This window comes from Bos mutus, chromosome 11, assembly GCF_027580195.1.
Source record: "Bos mutus isolate GX-2022 chromosome 11, NWIPB_WYAK_1.1, whole genome shotgun sequence".
In the NCBI taxonomy this organism is placed as follows: Eukaryota; Metazoa; Chordata; class Mammalia; order Artiodactyla; family Bovidae; genus Bos; species Bos mutus.
Window position 1 is genome coordinate 75791318 of NC_091627.1, and position 15918 is coordinate 75807235.

Consider the following 15918-nt stretch of genomic DNA (forward strand, 5'->3'; position numbering starts at 1 on the left):
TTTCAGAACACAGTTTATTGTGATCCACACTGTCAAAGGCTTTGGCATAGACAATAAAGCAGAAATAGATGTTTTTCTGCAACTCTCTTCCTTTTTCCATGATCCAGCGGATATTGGCAATTTGATCTCTGGTTCCTCTGCCTTTTCTAAAACCAGCTTGAACATCTGGAAGTTCACGGTTCACATATTGCTGAAGCCTGGCTTGGAGAATTTTGAACATTACTTTGCTAGCGTGTGAGATGAGTGCAATTGTGCGGTAGTTTGAGCAATCTTTGGCATTGCCTTTCTTTGCGATTGGAATGAAAACTGACCTTTTCCAGTCCTGTGGCCACTGCTGAGTTTTCCAAATCTCTTTAGGATAGTTTATTCATTCATTCAGCAAATATTTGCTGAGTTCCTATGTATCAGGTATTGCTTTAAGCACTAGAGATTTATTAGTTTTTTAAAAAGGAAAATATATAATTTTTTTTAGAACAGGAGAAAAATTGCTGTCTTTGAAGAGTTTACATTTTACTAAGGATGGAAAAAACAAAGCCAATAAAACCATAAACTCCACAGACTAATAAAAAGTGGTGTGCATGCAAGCTAAATTGCTTTGGTCGCATTTGACTCTCTGTGACCCTATGGGCTGTAGCCTGCCAGGTCCCTCTGTCCATGGGATTCTCCAGGCAAGAATATTGGAGTGGGTTGCCATGCCCTCCTCCTGGGGATCTTCCCGACCAGGGACCAAACCCACGTCTCTTATATCACCTGCACTGACGAGCAGGTTCTTTACCACTAGCACCACCTGGGAAGTGTTATGAAAAATAGATCAGGAAAAAAGAGTATCGCAAACACAGAGATGGGGTTACAATTTTAAGTAGAAGCATCAGTGGGAGCTTGAGGCAAAATCTGAGCAAAGACAGAAAAAGAATATGTTGACTAGAGAGCATTATAGGCAAAGAAAACAGAAGTCCTGAGACGGGCATGCCTGGATTGCTCAAGAACAGCAGAGGTCACTACATCTGCAAAGGAATAGAGAAGATGCAGTTAATATCAAGAATGAAAAAAATGGTTGTGTTTCATTTGAAGAAGAAAGTCAATAGTCCTAAAGAACACACTGAGCAAGGTCAGAAAATACAGCTTATAATCTATCAGATTCTATTGGCTATTCTTTAGATTCAGTAAACTAGACTGATACAAAATAAAAACTAGAAAATTTTACCATCTTAATAGGTAAGAAATCATACAATTATTGTTACTTCCGGGTAAATCACAAGTGACTATTTAAAAAGCTTAGAAATACATGATTTGAAATCAAGAGTAAAAATTAAACCTAGTTGTTGACTGCAAATAGTCAAACTGAGGAAGAAAACCCTGTGTCTAGTATTCAGATGCATTTGGGGAGGCACAAGAAAATATAAAGGATAAGTCCTCCATTTGTGTGGGGAGGGGGGAAATGTCCTAACGATGGAAAATTTCTTCTCTGGGTTTTGATTTTCTCATTTTCATGTGCACTTATCTTTGGTCTCAGGGAACACAACCATGACGACAGAATCCTTAACAGAAATGATAAAATCTGACCAATATCAGGAAAAGAAAAATAGCAGAAGCAGCAACAACTCTTCCCATTACCTTTATCAAGTGACTATATTTATTAATTATTTTCTATATTTATTCTAGAAATGCAACCATGGTTCAACATTAGGAACTTATTAGTATAAAAACTGTATTACTAGACCTAAAGAGACAAATAATATAATCATCCCCAAAAGAGACAAATAATATAATCATCCCCAATGATGCTGAAAAAGCTTTTGATAAAATTCAAGCATTTTAAGAAAGACTATGTCCTACGAATACACACACACACACACTCTCTCTCTCTCCCCTACCTCAACCCAAAAGCTGTGACTTAGTGCTTAGTGAGGAAAATCCTAAAAATATTCCCACTCAAGTCAGAACATAGACAAGAAAACTATTATCTAACTTTTCACTCTAGAGGTACTAGCCAATACAGTAGACAAAAGGAGAGTACAATTGGTACTAGACAACATAATTAGAGGGATTGGGGGCAGGAGGAGAAGGGGACGGCAGAGGATTAGATGGCTGGATGGCATCACTGACTCGATGGACGTGAGTTTGGGTGAACTCCGGGAGTTGGTGATGGACAGGGAGGCCTGGTGTGCTGAGATTCATGGGGTCGCAAAGAGTTGGACATGACTGAGCGACTGAACTGAACTGAAGAGATATGAAAACTGAAAAAGATGAAATAAATTTGCAGACACAATGACTGGATATCTGAAAAATCTAAGATAATCAATTAAAAATGACTAAACAAGAATTCAGTATTGGTACAAAATTAATATATAGAAATTCACAGCTTTCACATATATAAGCAACAGTTATAAAGAGCCTGTTTCCTGTAGCAAAAAAAGACATAGAATAGTTAGGAATAAATTTTACAAATACTTGACTACCAGCAACTTACACTCTCCTTTTTGAAATGTTTTCCTCATTTGGCTTCCAGAACATTCCTGGTTTTCCACTTCTTTCTATTCCATTTCTTTGACCATTCCTTTGTTCCTTTGTTTTCTGTACTGATTTCTCCTTCTCTCTCCCTCGCCTCACTTTTAGAGTGTACCAGGACTCTTCTTCCTGTTTATATCACTCTCTTGGTGATCTTATCTAATCTCATGGTTTTAAATATCAACTGTGACTCCCGCAATTTATATCCCCAGCTCATACGTCTCCCTTAAAACTCTGATTCTCATTCAACTGCTTCAACACATCTTCCTGAATGTCCAATAAACATCTCAAGCAAGTTTAAAACAAGGACACTGATATACATTCTCCCCTGAACTTCACAGTCTTCCCCATCTCAGTGGGGAATGGCCACTCATTCAGACAAGAAATCTTGGACATAATCTTTACTCACACCTCATACACCTGTAAGCCATATTCATATTCCAACCATTTCCACCACTCCATGTCTATTACTCTGGACATAATCTTTACTCACACCTCATATACCTGCAAGCCATATTCATATTCCAACCATTTCCACCACCTCCGTGACTATTACTCTTGTTTCAGCTACCATCCCCTCTCACCTGGACTGATATGTTCCATGACTCGTTTCCCTATTTTCACCCTTGTCCCCCACTAAGTCTACTCTAAACATGGTAGCCAGAGTTGCCCTGTTAAAAACATAAATCAGATATCATTTCTATGCTCAAACTCTCCAATGACTTCTCATTCAAAAATAAAGTCCTTAAAATGGCCTAAAAGATCATTCCTCTCACTTAATGTTCTTCCCCTCACTTAACGCTCTGGTCTCCTCACTGTTCCCTGAACACACAGGTATACTTCTACCTCAGGACTTATGTATTTATTGTTCCCTCTGTCTGAAATGATTATATCCAAATATCCTTATGGCTCATTCTCTTACATTCTTTCGATCTTTACGCTATCACGTCAGTAAATCCCCCCCTGGACATCACATCCAAAACTGCAACCCACTCCTCCTTAATATTACTAAAATACCAAATTCTATTAATGTGATCTCAGTGAAAATCTCAACAGGTTTTTTTTTTTTTTAACCAGAGAAGCTGATTCTTAAGTCAATACAGAGAAATAAATAAGAATGTCCAAGAAAACTCTGGAAAAGAATATGAAGAAATACCAGCCCTACAAGATATTAAAGCTGTGGTACATATACACAATTGAATATTACTCAGCCATTAAAAAGAATACATTTGAATCAGTTCTAATGAGGTGAATAAAACTGGAGCCTATTATACAGAGTGAAGTAAGTCAGAAAGAAAAATACCAATACAGTATACTAATGCATATATATGGAATTTAGAAAGATGGTGACGATGATCCTATATGCAAGACAGCAAAAGAGACACAGATGTAAAGAACAGACTTTTGGATTCTGTGGGAGAAGGCAAGGGTGGGATGATCTGAGAGAATAGCATTGAAACATGTATATTATCATATGTGAAACAGATCGCCAGACCAGGTTTGATGCATGAGACAGGGTACTCAGGGATGGTGCACTGGGATGACCATGAGGGATGGGATGGGGACGGAGGTGGGAGGGGGATTCAGGATGGGGAACACGTGTACACCCATGGCTGATTCATGTCAATGTATGGCAAAAACCACTACAATATTGTAAAGTAATTAGCCTCCAATTAAAATAAATAAATTTTAAAAAATGAAGATATTAAAAACCTCAAAACAATTAAAGCAATGTAGCAGAGGTTAATGGACAACCCAATGAGACAAAACAGAAAATCAAGAAGTAAATTCAAAATACTGAACTTCAGTAGATATAAGGAAATCATTCTCTTTTAAGTGGAGACAAAATAGACTTATCAATAAGCAATATTAAGAAAACTGGGTAGCCATCTGGGGGAAAAAAAAAATCACCTGTCACACCAAGAAAAATGGCTCCATCAATCAAGACTTACATTTTTTAAAAGAAACCGAAGAAATACTAGAGGAAAACATGGGTGAATCCCTTTAAAATCCTGAGGTAAAAAAGAACTTTCTATTCATGACTCAAAATTCAGAAGCCATAAAATAAAGGTTGACAAGTTCAACATCTGCTTGAAAGGAAGAAAAAGCATTGAAAGCAAATAACTGAGGAACAAGTATTTTTGCACTGCTGCTGCTGCTGCTGCTGCTGCTAAGTCGCTTCAGTCATGTCCGACTCTGTGTGACCCCATAGACGGCAGCCCACCAGGCTCCCCCGTCCCTGGGATTCTCCAGGCAAGAACACTGGAGTGGGTTGCCATTTCCTTCTCCAATGCATGAAAGTGAAAAGTGAAAGTGAAGTCGCTCAGTCATGTCCGACCCTCAGCGACCCCATGGACTGCAGCCTACCAGTCTCCTCCGTCCATGGGATTTTCCAGGCAAGAGTACCGGAGTGGGGTGCCATTGCCTTCTCTGACCAAGAGCTAATCTCTCCTAAAATAATACAGAACTCTTAGGAATCAATAAACTGACTAATAATTCAATTTTTTAAAACATAGAGAGTGGGACGAATTGAGAGAGTAGCATTGAAATTTACACATTACCATATGTAAAATAGATACCTAATGGGAATTTGCTGTATAACACAGGGAGGTCAGCTCGGTGCTTTATGACAACCTAAAAGGGTGAAAGGGAGGCTCAAGAGAGAAGGTATACATGTATACTTGTGGCTGATTCACATTGTTGTACAGCAGAAACCAACACAACATTGTAAAGCAATTATCCTCCAATTAAAATAAATACAAATAAAACAGACAAAAGTTATGAACAAGCAGTTCACATAAAATTAAATATAAATGGCTCATAACACACAAAAATGTCACCAAAGTATCATTTTTCACCTTTCATAATAACAGAGATCCAAATGTCTCATTACACTCCATTGGCAAAGCTGTAGAAAAAGGAGGACTCTCAAACACTCTAATAGGCATATGTACTGGAATAACCTCCAGGAGAGCATTCTGGCAATATCTAACCAAATATATTTGCCCTTTAACCCAGTAATTCCACTTATAGAGATTTATTTAATAGATAAAACTGCCCACATATGAAATGTTTTATGTACATGGTCATTCAATAGCAAACAACTGAGAAATAGCTCAAATAAGAGATGAGTTAAAGAAATTTTAATAATTCCACAATGGAATATTGTGGAATTTATAACACAGTTATAAAAATATCCAGACGAAGATTTCTAAGATATATTGTTAATCTCTTAAAAGACAAGTTGCAAAATATAGTGTTGTCTATGCTACCCCTTTAGGCTTTACTGGAATAAAGATACTAAATATATAAAGAAATTAATGTAACTGGTTACTTATTTGCACTGAAGGCAGTGACAGGGAGCTACTGGTAGGAAGAGCAGATGGAGAAGGACTGGGTACCAGAGTCCTTATGGTATACCTTTTATAGTATTTAGGTATTTTAACAATGTGTATGCGATATCTATTCAAAAAACAAAAGCGAGAGAGAGAGAGATACTGTGCTACACACCTAGTAATTACCCACTGTAATACAAGTATCTAAGGGACAAAGTCAGCTAAACTGTTAAATGAAAATGGAACATATTTAAATAGTTTCACATTCCACTATAAATAGTATCCTATTTATAACACAGAACACTCCTAACTATAGTAAAATGTTTCATTTTGCCATTAATCTTCCCTATAATATCTTTATTATTTTAATCTTTATATTAATCATGTACATTCTCTCTGCCTCTGAAATAGTATGTCCATAACTTTCATTCAGCATGTTTATCAGTGACCTTCATTTAACCCTTTTTCACTGTACATCTTAATCTCAAAGTTTTTCCCTTGACTGTTAGCTTATAAATTTTAAAGTTAAATCTCATATGATAATCAAAGTCAGATAAAATATACTGAAAAGCAAACAAAAAACCCAGCTCTTCTCAAAGTTTAATGAGCATGAAAATCACCTGGGAGTCTTGTTAAAATGCACTTTTGATCCAGTACTCCAGGATAAGACTCAAAATTCCTTATTTTTAACACTCTCCGAGGGGAACTGATACTACTGGCCTTCAAAACACACTAAGCAGTAAAGCTCTTACAAGACTACTACTGAAGTTTTTCAATTTACTTGAGTTTGGTTACATTCAATACTTCTTCAAATAAGACAACTAGTAACCAGAACTTGAAAGTTATTCTTTCATAAAATTTCACTAAAACAATGGTTCCTCCCACCCCACTTTGATTGCAGATACATTCTCTTTGCTAGCTATCTTCCAACTTTCTCACTTCCTTTTCAAAAATTTTTCAGTAGTTCCCCCAATGTCCTGGTTTTGTATTGTTCTTAAAATATTCACTAGTTAGAGTGCCCTCAGACAACTAGATTTATTAACATGCTACATCCTCAGTCGTGTCCGACTCTGCAACTCCATGGACTGTGTAGCCTGCCAGGCTCCTCTGTCCATGGAATTCTTCAGGAAAGAATACTGGACCAAGTTGCAATTTCCTACTCCAGGGGATCTTCCTGACCCAGGGATCAAACCTGCATCTTCTGCATTGGCAGGAACACTCTTTACCACTGTGCCACCTGGTAACACTAAATATCAAACACCACTCTTTCTATCTACCTAACAGGTTGTTGGCAAAAGACAATGTATAAGAAAATACTTTGGGGACTTCCCTGGTGGTCTAGTGATTAAGAATCCACCTTGCAGTGCAGGGGACATGGGTTCAATCCTTGGTCGGGTAACTAAGATTACACCTGCCACAGAGCAACTCACCCGGTACCACAACTACTGAGTCCATACACTGCAACAAAAGATCTCACATGATGCAGAGAAATCCTGCAAGCCCAACTAAAACCTCAAACAGACAAATACATACTTTTTAAAAATACTTTGAAAAATATAAAGCACTGTGTTAATTAACTGCAAGCTATTTTCCACAGTGCAGTACCACTAAGGATACTGGATCCATAATGGTCTAGAAAACTATTTGTGACTCTGTGGAATGCAAATATAATTTAATGCCTTATATAATGCAACACACTGTTTATAGAATGCAATACACTATTTATAAGAATAAGAATCTAAACAGTTTCAAACCAAGACCAGTTCCTTTTCTATTACCTCTTCCTTCTTATGTTTATGTTTACTAGCATATAAATTGCCATTTTCTATATATATAAAATGTTATAGGAGAGAAGATCCTATTTTTAGAGAAAAAGATTTATTTTTACAGCAATTCAAAATATCATCTTCTGTTTGACCTGAGTATATTGAAATTGTTACTGAAAAAAAGTGAAAGGTATAAATATGTATTAGTCATCAGGGAAATGCAACTCAAAACCACCAGATACCACTTAATACTCACTAGGATGGCTAGAATCAAAAAGTCAGATAACAAGTGTTAGTGAGAATGTGAAGCAATCTAAACCCTCATACACTATTGACAGGAATGAAAAAACAGTACAGCCATCTTGGAAAATAGTCTGATAGTGCCTTAAATTATCACTGTATGACCTAGGAATTCCACTGCTAGGTATATACCAAGAGAAATGAAAATATATAGTCACAAAAAAAACTTGAATATTTATAGCAAAATTCTTCCTAATAGCCAAAAATTAGAAAAAACTCAAATGTCACTCAGCAGATGAATGGATAAGCAAATTGTGGTATATCCATTCAAAGAACTAATATACATCAGTAAAAAGGAATGAAGAACAGTTACAAGCCATGATATGGATGAATCTTGAAACACTGTGTGTGGCAGAGGAAATCGGTTATAAAATACCACCTATTATAAATTCTTTTCATATAAAACTCCAGAATAGGGAAATCTACAGCAACAGAAAGTACATTAGTAGTGCCTTACTACTGAGGACAGGAGGAAATGGAGCAGAATGGGAGTGAGAACTAAAGGCAATAGGCTTTCTTTCTCAGGTGATGAAAATTTTCTAAAATTGACTGTGTTAACAGTTTCAGACTGTGGTGCTAGAGAAAACTCTTGAGACTCCCTTGGACAGCAAGGATATCAAAGCAGTCAATCCTAAAGGAAATCAGTCCTGAATATTCATTGGAAGGACTGATGCTGAAGCTCCAATATTTTGACCACCTGATGCGAAGAGCTGACTCACTGAAAAAGACCCTGATGCTGGAAAAGATTGAAGGCAGAAGGAGAAGGGGGTGACAGAGGATGAGAAGGTTGGATGGCATCATCGACTCAATGGACATGGGTTTTAGCAAACTCCGGGAGACAGTGAAGGACAGGCAAGCCTGATGTGCTGCAGTCCATGGGGTCACAAAGAGTCGGACATGACTGAGCAACTGAACAATAACAATGGTTACACATATCCATAAATATACTAAAAATCATTGAATTGTACACTTTAAATAGGTAAAGTGTATAGGGCATCTTCAACTCTCCCTTGTCAATCATTCTCTCATATCCAGCTAACTACTAGATCCCAATGATTTTTTTTTCTTTTTCTTAATTTTACTGAAGTATAGCTCATTTACAGTGTTTTTCTTCTGTACAGCAAAGTGACTCAGTTTATACACACACACACATATATATTCTTTTTCATATTCTTTTCCATTATAGTTTGTCACAGGATATTGAATACGGTTCGCTGTGCTATACAACAGGACCTTGTCATTTATCCATCCTATGTATAATATTCTATCTCTGTTAATCCCAAACTTCCAATCCTTCCCTCCGCTACCCCCACTCCTTGGCAACAAGTCTGTTCTCTACATCTGTGAGTCTGTTTTCATTTCATAGATATGTTGATTTGTGTTGTATTTTAGATTCCATACGTAAGTGGTATTATATGGTATTTCTTTCTCTGTCTGATTTACTTCACTCAGTATGACAATCTCTAGATCCATCCATGCTGCTGCAAATGGCATTATTTCATTCTTTCTTGTGGCTGAGTAATATTCCATTGTGTATATGTACCAAATCTTCTTTATCCATTCCTTTGTAGGTACACATTTAGATTGTTTCCAGGTGCTGGGCTATTGGATTGTAAGCAGTGCTTCTATAAACATTGGGGTGCAGGTATCTTTTCGAATTACAGTTTTGTCCAGATAAGTGCCCAAGAGTGGGACTGCTGAATCATAGGGCAACTCTAATTTTAGTTTTTTGAGGAACCGCCGTACTGTTTTCCATAGTGGCTATACCAATTTACATTCCCACCAACAGTGTAGGAGGGTTTCCCTTTTCTCCACACCCCCTCCAGCAATTGTTATTTGTAGACTTTTTAATGATGGTCATTCTGATTGGTGTGAGGTGGTACCTCACCGTAGCTTTGATTTGCATCTCTCTCAAACAAAATCCAATAACACGTAAAAAAGGTTCACACACCACAACCAAGCTGGACTCATCCCAGGTGCGCAAGGATGGTTTAATACACACCAATCCATACGATATACACATTAACAAAAGACAGGACAAAAACCATGTGATCCTCTCAACAGAAAAAGCATCTGATAAAATTCAACACCCATTAATGATTAAAAGTGATTACCCTTATGAAAGGGGGTATAGAGGGAACATGTCTCAATATAATGAAAGGTATTTATGACAAACCCACAGCCAATATAATACTCCACAGTGAAAAGCTGAAAGCCTTCCTGCTAGAATCTAGAACAAGACAAAGATTCCCACTCTCACCACTTCTCTTCAACATAGTATTGAAAGTACAGTGATTCTTCCAACATAATCTCTAATTCTTCTATGTCCTATGCTTCCATCTTTAGTCTGGGCTCTGTTACTTTAGGTACCATCCCTGTTCTTCTTACTATTTGCCACTTCCAAATTAATAAAGCCAGTTTTTAAACCCAATTGAAATTTTCTCAATATCATCCTTAGAGGGCTAATGTCCACCAAATCAAGTTTGAATTTTCCCTACCAGGATTTTGGGTTTTCCAAGCTGCTTCAACCTCTGTCCCCCACCCAGCCTCATTTCCTAAAATATTCAAAAGGAAAACACTTTATTCAAGGCAGAGTTGTCTCTTCACTCTTCCTTATAATTCTACATGCATTCATTTCTCTGCCTTTTATTAGGCTATTCTACTCTCCTGAATGCCTACTCTCCATACTTATCTACATCCTACAAATCATTCAAGACCTATTTAAAAGCCCCACATCACCCAGGAAGGATTTGTGGAGAACTCCAACTACAAATGATTTCTTGCATTTCCCAGCCACTTCTAGGACTTAACTGTCTGTGCCACTTATCTTAGCATTTGATTTACATGCCACTCATCTTGGTATTTGATTTACATGCCATGTATTTTAGTATTTGATTTATCTGTCACATATTTTAGCTTTTGATTTACCTACCATCTTATTGTATGCCATTCTATTATTCCATACAGAAACATCTTGCTTCAATAAGATTGTCCCCTCTTTAAGACAAGGACTGTCACTTTTTTGGTATCACTGAGACCACACAGCACAGTGTTAGACCCAAAATACCCCTCAAATTTATAGAATTAACTATCTGTTTGAGATTAATTTAACTGAATAAAAACTCATCGTAGTATTTCCTGTCATTTTGCTTACTTTCTCCTATAAATGCAATTAATCAATCCAAAGTCTAAAAGGTGAGTACAGTACCTTATCATACTGACAGACAATCACATTATCCATGTCAAACAGGTCTGGCACATCCTGCTCACTAACATCATCTCCAGAATTTAAAGGGTCCTAAAGATGAAAGATAGTCACATTAATGAATTTTATGATACTCTGAATTTTTTAAAGATAGAGGGACATATTCTGTCTCTCCCAAGTGCAAATAATAGTACTATGCTTAAAAGTCAAACAGCCTGAGTTTGACTCCCAGTTTGACCACTCAACAACCACAAGACTGACCTATTTGGCAAGCTATTAAAACTCCTCATATCTCAGTTTTCTCATTTGCAAAATGAGAACAGTAATAAGAGCCATAGGGCAGTGGAATGTTAAATAACAAAAGGCAATACGATTTAGTATGGTACCTGGCACATATGTAAGGCCACCATAAACGATAGCTAATAACACTTATGCTTCTTAATTATCACATTCCACAAAGATTTCATGGCGTGTATTAGGATTAGAGCAAAACATTATGCTTCTACCCTGGCTGCCTTCTTTAACTTCACTCCCATCCCTTCAAACTCCCACTACCTCTAGTTAAGACTAACAAATATAGTAACTGATTCCTAAATACTGATTTACATTGCAGCTTAAGGTCAAAAGCTTAAATACAAGTACAAATACAAGTAAGTCTCACTTTAAAGATTAAAGACAGCATTGATCTGAACTGTTATTTCTCTTGGTTCCAAAGTATATTAGAACACAAATGCTATAAATTTTTAAAACTTTCAACTCAAAAATAATCCTTACTTCTTCCAAAAGGTCTATCTCAGGGTCTTCATTATCACTACTGTTCACACTTGAATCTTCATTTGATACACTGCCAGTTTCTTCTTCAGTTACCTTCAGGTCTCCTGCATCAATAATCCCTAGCAATCCATTCTCATCTACATCTCTTGTATTTCCTATTTCATCATTGGAAGATGTATCTCCAGTTCCACCTATTTGAATTATCTCATTAACGTCACCATCAGTTACCCGAATGCTTAAATCCATCTCAGAACTGGAATCCTAAAAATAGAAAGAAATGCAATAAAGTTTTGTAAGTCAAAGGAAGTATACAAAACACTGAATCAGCAAAATATAAAATTACATAAGCATTTCGTAAGTGGCTTCTTAAAATATATTTCTCCCTAGTCAGGTGATGTTCCCTAATTTTGAATTTTAGAACATTGCTAGCATTTCTACATAATATGGGGATAAATTTATATTTAAATTGTAAATAAACTCACAGTCATACATAAACAGAAATCAGTTGTCTGCTTTCCAGTAATATTTATCAGTTTTTATACATTTCTAATTTTAAAAAGATATGCAACAAGCAACAAAGGTTAACTGCATAGCACAGGGAACTATAGTCAATATCTTATAATAACCTATAATGGAAAATAATTTCAAAATTAACATGTTTATACATACAACATGTGTCACACAAAAAAGAATTCTACTTTCTTTTTGCCAGTTCTTCTAAATGTCCTGCTGCTGCTGCTAAGTCGCTTCAGTCGTGTCCGACTCTGTGCGACCCCATAGACGGCAGCCCACCAGGCTCCCCCGTCCCTGGGATTCTCCAGGCAAGAACACTGGAGTGGGTTGCCATTTCCTTCTCCAACGCATGAAGGTGAAAAGTGAAAGGGAAGTCGCTCAGTCGTGTCCGACTCCCAGCGACCCCATGGACTGCAGCCTACCAGGCTCCTCTGTCCATGGGATTTTCCAGGCAAGAGTACTGGAGTGGGGTGCCATCGCCTTCTCTGCTAAATGTCCTATGGACATCTAATAACAATCTATGAGATACAAAATTTTAAATACATTTGTGTAGGATATGATTAATATAAATTAAATATAAATCTATTACATTTAAATTATAAATGACATTTCAAGATGCTCTTATTCTTATTTTTTCTGCATTTGATAAAATATTCTCAGAGAAATGTTCATATGTCTTACTATGATTATATATTTTTTATTTTCCCTATATTTCTTCTGATATTCTAGTGGTTTATGATGTCTATCTTCTTGGTGAACTGTACCTTTTATTATTAAAAATATTCATCTTTGTTTCATTTAAAATAAGTAATTTTAAAAAAAAGAAAGCCCAGAAAAAAAAAAGTATCAGCTTTTATACAAACTAATGTAAAATTAAATAATACCTCTAAAGTTTTAACTGTTTTATTTTAAACAATAATTCAACAAAGTAGAAAGGACAAGTGACATCATGTTTAATGGATAAATTAAAAATATAAAGGACTGTACTAACTAGAATAAGCCAAACACTAAAAGAAAATATAAATCGAAACTGACAGAAATGAAAAGATTAAGACAAATCCACAATTATAGTTGGAGAATTCAACATTCCTCTCCATAGTAATCAATTTAAAAACTAGACTGAAATTCAGTAAGAATGTAGAAAACCTGAACAACACAATGAACCAACATAACCTAACTGGCATTTACAGAAAACTACTCCCAAAGAGCTAAATGCACATTCTTTTCAAGAGTACACAGAATGTTCATGAGATGTATCATATTCTGGACCATAAAACAAACCTTGACAAATATAACACATACAAAGTATATGTTCACTTAGCAAAAGGAATTATACCAGAAATCAGTAATAGAAAGATCTGGAAAATCCTCAAATATTTACAAATTAAACAACACATTTCTAAATATCCATGGGTCAAAGAATAAGTCACAAGGAAAATTAAAACATAATTTTAACTGAATGCAAACAAAACCATGACATTGTAAAACTTGAGATGAACCTAAAGCAGTACGTAGAGGGAATTTTATAGCATTAAATGATTATATAAGAAAAGAAGCAAGTCTCAAATCGCTGACCTAAAATTCCACTTTAAGAAATTAAAATGAGAAGACCAAATTAAGCTCATAGCAAACAAGGAAATAATAAAAAGGAGCAGAGTAATTACATGAAATTAAAGTTGATATCAGTTCTAAATAGACTGTTAACAACTTTAACCACAAAGAAAACATGGAATACACACAAAAGAAATGAGAAAGGAATCAAAATGTGTCATTACAAAAAATCAACTACACACAAAAGAATATAATAAGGGAAGAAATGAAGGTCAAAAAAGCTAAAAGACACACAGAAAATAACAAAATAGCAAGAATAACTCCTCCCCTATCTGTAATTACTTTAAATGTAAATAGATTAAACTCCCTAATCAAAAGTAACAGTTTGGCAGAATGGATAAACAGTACCCAGCAATATACTGTCTACAAGAGACTCAACTTAAACGGAAGACACACACAGGTCAAAAGTAAAACTATGGAAAAAGACATTCCATGCAAATAGTAACCACAAGAGTTGGGGAAACTATGCTAACATCAGACAAAAAAGACTTTAAGTCAAACACTGTTAAAAACAAAGAAATTATATTATGATAAAAGGATCAATTCATCAAGGAAATATAACAATTATAAACATATATGCACCAAACATCAGAGCTCCTAAATATATGCAACAAAAAGGGAGAAATAGCTCTGCAATAATAGTAGGACATTTCAATACTCCACTTTCAATAATGAATAGAACCACAAGACAGAATATCAATAAGGAAATAAAGAACTTGAACATGACAGACTAATTACACCTAACAAACATAAACAAAATATGCAAAGCAGCAGGACACACATTTTTCTCAAGTTCACACAGAACATTCTCCAGGATAGGCTGGTAAGTTAGGCCACAAAAAAGACTGAAATCATACAAAGTATCTTTTTTTGATCACAATGGAATGAAACCAGAAATAAAAGCAGAAGGAAACCCAGAAAATCTACAAGATAGAGAAGTTAAAGAACAGTCTAAAAAAAATTCAATGGATCAAAGAGGAAATCAAAAGAATCAGAATCTTCTGTCAAAAGATAAAAAATATCTTGAGACAAATGAAAACACAACACACCAAAACCTATGGGATACTGCAAAACAGTGCTCAGAGGGAAACTGATAGCTGTAAATGTTTGCATTAAAAAAAGAAGAAAGATCTCAAATTATTAATAATAATTTTAAGAAACTAGAAAAAGAAGAAATAATAAAGCCCAAAGCTAGTAGAAGGAAGGAAATAATACCAAGTAAAGCAGAGATAAAGAAAAGGAAAACAATAGAGAAAATAAAATCAGGAGTTATTTCTTCAAAAAGATCAATAAAATTGATAAATATATGACTCAACTGATAAAGAAAGCTAAAAATCAGAAGTAATGAAATTTTACTACTGATTTTACAGAAATAATAAGAACTGTAAGAGAATACTATGACTAACTGCATGCCAACAAGCTAGATATCCTACATGAAATGAACAAATTCCTAAAAACACATAACCTGCCAAGACTGAATCATGAAGAAAGAGAAAATATACACAGACTTATAATCAATTATGACATTGAATTTAGTCATCAAAAAATCTCTCAACAAAGAAATGCCCAGGACCAGATGGCTTCACTAAAGAATTCTACTTTTATAACCTCAATCCTCAAAAATCCTCAAGAAGGGAATTTCCTAATGGTCCAGTGATTAGGACTCTTGAGTTCTCACTGCAAGGGCTAGGTTCAATCCCTAGTCAGGGAACTAACATCCCACAAGTAGCACAGAACAGCCAAAAAAAAAAAAAATTCTCAACAAAATACTAACAAAATTCAATAGCACATTAAAAGGATCACACACCTTGGCCAAGTCAGATTTATTCCTGAAATGCAAAGGTGGTTCAAAACATGAAAAAGTAATATTAACACATTAACAGAATGAAGAGGTGGAAAAAACTAC

At 35.6% G+C, this 15918-nt stretch overlaps 1 protein-coding gene across 1 annotated transcript in view; it reads right to left on the reverse strand.

Annotated features, from left to right (window-relative positions):
* Window positions 1-15918, reverse strand: part of GTF2A1L (general transcription factor IIA subunit 1 like) — a 45999-nt gene that overhangs the window by 3429 nt on the left and 26652 nt on the right. The window contains exons 7-8 of the mRNA XM_070379608.1: window positions 11889-12149; window positions 11118-11207 (exon numbers count right to left, since the gene is read on the reverse strand). Coding sequence (XP_070235709.1) covers window positions 11118-11207; window positions 11889-12149 — 351 coding nt within the window. The remainder of the gene's footprint in view (window positions 1-11117; window positions 11208-11888; window positions 12150-15918) is intronic.